This window comes from Emydura macquarii, unplaced genomic scaffold (genome assembly GCF_026122565.2).
Source record: "Emydura macquarii macquarii isolate MOO-44397 ecotype Brisbane River unplaced genomic scaffold, CSIRO-AGI_Emac_v2 contig_3094, whole genome shotgun sequence".
Lineage (NCBI taxonomy): Eukaryota > Metazoa > Chordata > Testudines > Chelidae > Emydura > Emydura macquarii.
In genome coordinates, this window is record NW_027133231.1 from 22,155 (window position 1) to 27,207 (window position 5,053).

The 5,053-nt window shown below is 45.2% G+C and overlaps 1 protein-coding gene across 1 annotated transcript; it reads right to left on the reverse strand.

Annotated features, from left to right (window-relative positions):
• Positions 1-3,357: 3,357 nt before the first annotated feature.
• Positions 3,358-4,542, reverse strand: LOC137141585 (olfactory receptor 51G2-like). Its single transcript, XM_067530517.1, has 2 exons — positions 4,469-4,542; positions 3,358-4,324 (listed from the first exon to the last, which is right to left on the reverse strand). Exons 1-2 carry the CDS (start codon positions 4,540-4,542, stop codon positions 3,358-3,360), a joined length of 1,041 nt encoding a protein of 346 aa, XP_067386618.1.
• Between the last annotated feature and the right edge of the window lie 511 nt (positions 4,543-5,053).

Sequence of the window (5,053 nt, forward strand, 5' to 3'; positions counted from 1 at the left end):
AAGACAGCAATGAATCTTGCATCCCAGAAAGAGCATTTCAGGCCTTGGATACCTGTGTATCCCGTATTTGCGCCAAACCAAACAGTTCCATAGATGGATATGCAAAAAACTCCTTCCAAAGAACATCCAGTCATAACACTGCTTTCAAAAGAGAGATTGACCAGAATCTACAAAGAGAAATTCTCCCTTTCCCTTGAGAACAAACCATTCGCTGTCTCAAAGCATTTCTCCATTTGTAGTTGTTTTCTTATATTTACTAGATTTTTTTTCTGTGTGCTGTTGCAATGTACCTTTCAGAAAGCATTTTCCCAGATAATTTTTGACAGTTATTGAACCACCCAAAGTGACATTGTGTTTGGATCCAGAGTTTTCATTCACACTGTTAGAGAGATGGGGGCCAGATGTAGGTGTGCATTCAGAAGACACCAAAGTTTGAGGATGATCAGAGCTGGAGTTGTCATCTGGCCTCTCTTCTCAAATACTTTCCATATCAGAACTATGTAATAAGATTTGTTCAGAGGCCTAACTTAATTTTGTCCAGGTTGAGAACATTGCACTGATAGAATTTAAGGAAGTCATTGCAAAATCAGGGCTCCTTTCCCATTTCCTTGCTGTTGTTGCTGGGACATTGAACATGATTGATTGAAAATCATGCTCTAAATATGAAGGCAGTTCTGGTTTTTCCAAGGCAATGTTGAATGTAATCTCAACAGCTGTAAAGATCCCTTCAGAGCAGCTACTGAAAGACATGAAGTGGGGCTTGATCCTCGACTAATTATCACGTATCATTATATATACAGCCGTAGCACGAACTAGCTGTGCTCATGGACCAGGACCCCATTGTGTGAGGCACCGCACAAACACAGAGCAAAAACACAATCCTTGACCCAAAGAGTTTGGAATCTCTAAACACAGAGTTCCCATTGCCTTCAGTGGTGTCACATGAGGGGTAGATTTAGCCCATTGGGCCCTATACTCTCACCCCAGTGAAAATTGGGAAATAACCCCACTGAACTCAAAGGAGCAAATTCTGCTGTCGGTGACACCAGTGCAAATCCAGAGTCACTGCATTCATTTCAGTAGCATTACACTTGACTTACACTGGGGTAAAGGAGATCACACTCAGGCCCAAATTACACTTTGAATCTCATGTGCATGCATGGGAGACTGCTTTGCTTACACCCAGTAGGGGCAGGGGATTTACTCAAAGAGAGGAGGAGGGTACAAAATGAGAAACAATACATTTTTCATTACCTCTGTCCTCCAATCTCTCTACTGAACCAAGGTTGCTTGAAAGACTTTGACCCAAACTCAGTGGTTAGGATAAAGCAATGAAACCAGTTTATTAACAATAGCAAGAAGGATTTAAAGTGATCACAAGTCATGAGAAATAAATGTCAAAATTGATTGCTTCAAATCTTACTTCACTTGGTAAAGTTTAGAAGACTGTGTGTTTATTTTTTTATTGGTTTCACAAACAGTTTTTCTCACCCCATTTTATGTTGAAGACAGTTCACAGTTCTTCATACACAGGATGGATTTCCATCCCAGCCTGGGACCAATCTCCGCAGTTCAAAGTGTGTGGGAAACTCTGCTTGAAACAGCAAAGCTGGTGCATAATTATTATCCTTTGTTGGAAAAACGGATTTACATGAGCTTTCTTTGTACAGTGAACAGACAGGACAGTAGAAGATGCACATTTCTGGGGTGCAAGTCTGGGCCTCGAGAAGTGGCAGGTGTTGCCCTGTGTGTAGCTAATTAGGGGCTGGGAGAGCGTTCACGCTACGTTGCATGCTGAGGGCTGTGAGTGACCAGAGCCTGGCAGGTTGTGTTGCTCATCAGCAAAGCAGTGCAAAAGCCACCCTGAGGTGGAGAATGAAGGGGGCACAGCCATTCAAAGAGTCCAGATTATACCCTGGGGTATGTCACACTGCTCTATAAAGACACACCCTCACACACACACACACACACACACACACACAGTCAACACAAGGCCCCTGTAGCCTGCAAGCGCTGGGCCCAGCTCTGGTGAGGGAGTGCCCAGACAGGCGCTCCCACCCTGTGCCAGACTCCAACTGCTAGTCCTGGCTGGGCTAGGGAGGGGCAGGACTTCCTCTTTCCCTGCACGGGGCTGCTCCTGGGGCCATGTCAGATCCACTTCCGGGAATCTCCCCTGCCTGAAAAAAGCTCCACCCCTGGTTCCTGCCCCCATCGTCCCAGACTGCAGGACAGCGGTCACTGTACAGGGACCTCCCTTCACCTAGTGAGCCATTTGCCTTAAGGACAACCCTGCAAATCCTCAACATTCAGAGCTGGATGACCAGAGAGTGGCGCATGCCACCCTTTGCAGAAGGTGGGGTGATTACCTGGGGGGGAGGGGCTAAAGCAAATTTTGGGGTGCCTATATCCCCTTATGTCCTCCAAGCGCCAACCCTAACTGATTTTTTGGTCCGGTGGCAATTCTGAAAAATTTCTTGTGACTCCATTTCAGGTTTGGTGAAAGGGGGTATTTGAATCTGGGCTGTCCCACAACCCACATGAGTACTCTAATCACTGACCTAAATATTATGCTGGGTGACGAGAGGCAGCCCACCACCTTCTCCCTCATCTCTGATCATTTTTGTGAAAAGCCAAAACTATTTTGTCAAATTTGCAAATCGTTTCAAGTCAGCTGAACCTGCATTTTCCAGCAAATGAACAATCTGTCTGGAAAAGTTCACCTAGCTTTGGTGTGAAGCTGGTTCTTTCTTCAGGGAGGACTAAATGGACTTAAAACACAGGGGAGAAGTTGTTTAAGAGTTGTTCCAGTTACTGGAAGATGTTTGTAAACTGTCATGAGACAATGGAAATAAATGCAATTTGCAGTGTAACTATTCCTAGATTTTAAGGCCAGAAGAGAACACTGTGATTATCTAGTCTCACCTTCTGTATCGCACAGTCCCTACAAACTCACCCAGCAATTTCAACATCAAATTAAATCCTTTGGCTGAACTAGGAAAATGTACAGCTGTGTTCAAGAGGAGCACAAAAAGGAGAAGAGTTTTCATCCCTTTAATTCTAGGTCGTGACCCTGTGCTCCTATCCTGTGGCTGGGAAAAGGAAGGAGGGTCTTGTGGGTAAGGTAGGGCACCAGGATTTAGGCACACAGACAAAAAATGCCAAACTCTGGCACACACTCCCTGTGTGACCTGGGACCTTGAACCGCAGAGCAGTGCACAAACCATAGGACCAGCCGCCCAGCTGGTCAGGCTGGATTCTCGCTGTCCCAGAGCTTCCCCCTGCACAGTGGAGACTGGGGATAGCAAGAAGCCAGTTACAGGCATTTCATTCTAGGGAGCTGCGTGATGAACTGACCCTTCACTTGACGAATACCCTGATTATCCTCACACGAATTGCTTCTGTTTTCACGCTGTACACAATTGGGTTCATCAGGGGCGGGACCAGCATATAGACGTTACCCAGGACAATTGCCAATATCGGAGAAAAGTTCTTCACAAATCTATATATCACAGATAAGGCAATATGTGGTGTGTAGAAGAGAAGGACGACGCAGACATGGGAGACGCAGGTATTTAGGACCTTGAGGCGCTTCCCATGGCATGCAATACTCAGCACTGATTTAAAGATCATCACATAGGATAGGAGGATGAGCAGCAAGTCCAACCCCCGTGAAGAGACTGTTAAAAAGAAACCATAGATGATGTCGACACTGATATCTGAACAAGCCATTGTCAGGATGTCCGAATGCCGGCAGAAGGACTGGGAGAGGATGCTGTCCTTACAGTATCGATGCTGTTTCAGGAGAATGGGGAGTGGTAATATTAGGATAACCCCTCTTAGCAGAGACACCAGTCCCATCTTGGCTATTCTGGGTGGGGTTAAGATGGAAGCATATCTCAGCGGGTTACAGATCGCAACAAAGCGGTCAAAGGCCATGGACAAGAGCACAGAGGATTCAATTAACGTAAGCGAGTGGATGAAGAACACCTGGGCAAAACAGGCATCGTGGCTGATCTCCCTCGAGTGAAACCAGTATACGCCCAGTGTTGTTGGTAGGGTGCATAACGATAAGCTAAGGTCTGTAACAGCCAGCATGGAAAGGAAAATGTACATGGGCTCATGGAGGGATGGATCTGTTTTTATAATGAACAGAATGACTGAATTTCCTAATATGGAAATAACATACATTAAGCAGAAAGGGATGAAAATCCAGACATGGATGTCTTCCAGCCCAGGTATGCCGGTGAGAAGGAAGACTGCAGGTTGGAATTTGGTGTCATTGACAGCTGGCATGATATACTGTGTGGGTCCAAGGAGTTTTGAACTTTACTTCCTGAAAGGAAAAGTAACAGGAGACTAGGTAATATTGAAGGAAACATCATTCTGCTCTCAGTGCATGTCTAGAGTCTTTCAGAAGGTCAAGGAAGATCAACAAAAACACACTCTTGGATTTACACATAATGATTACCTGTTCTGTTCATTCCCTCTGAAGCATCTGGCATTGGCTCTCAGGAAGACAGGATACTGGGCTTCATGGACCATTGGTCTGACCCTGTGTGGCCGTTCCTATATTCTCACGTACACCACCGATAGGGAATGCCAGACTGGATCAGACCTGTAGTACATTTAGCCCCTTTTTCTGTGGCTAGGAATAGAAGTTTCGGAGGAAGGTAGAAGAAGCCGTACAATAGCCAGCTGTGAGATAACCTGCTCCCAGGGGGAAATTCCTCCTGACACAGACATATTTTTGGTGTAAATCAGGAAGGTTTATGACCCTCTCAAGCTATTTGAAAAACACCTTACTACTGTAATTGGATTTTCTGGTTCCCCAGGTAAACCTCCAGTCCCTCTTTGAATCCTACTAACCTCTTGGTCCCATTGATATGTTGTGGCCATATGTTCCATAGCCTGCTTGAGCACTGTGTGATTTTAGAATTGTGATCTTGTGAGCGCATGGTGAATATGGTCATTGCATTTATCTGTCCTGCACTGATGCTATTTATAAATGTGTTTCATTGCCTCGTTACATTTTTCTTATTTTCTCTATTTCTGA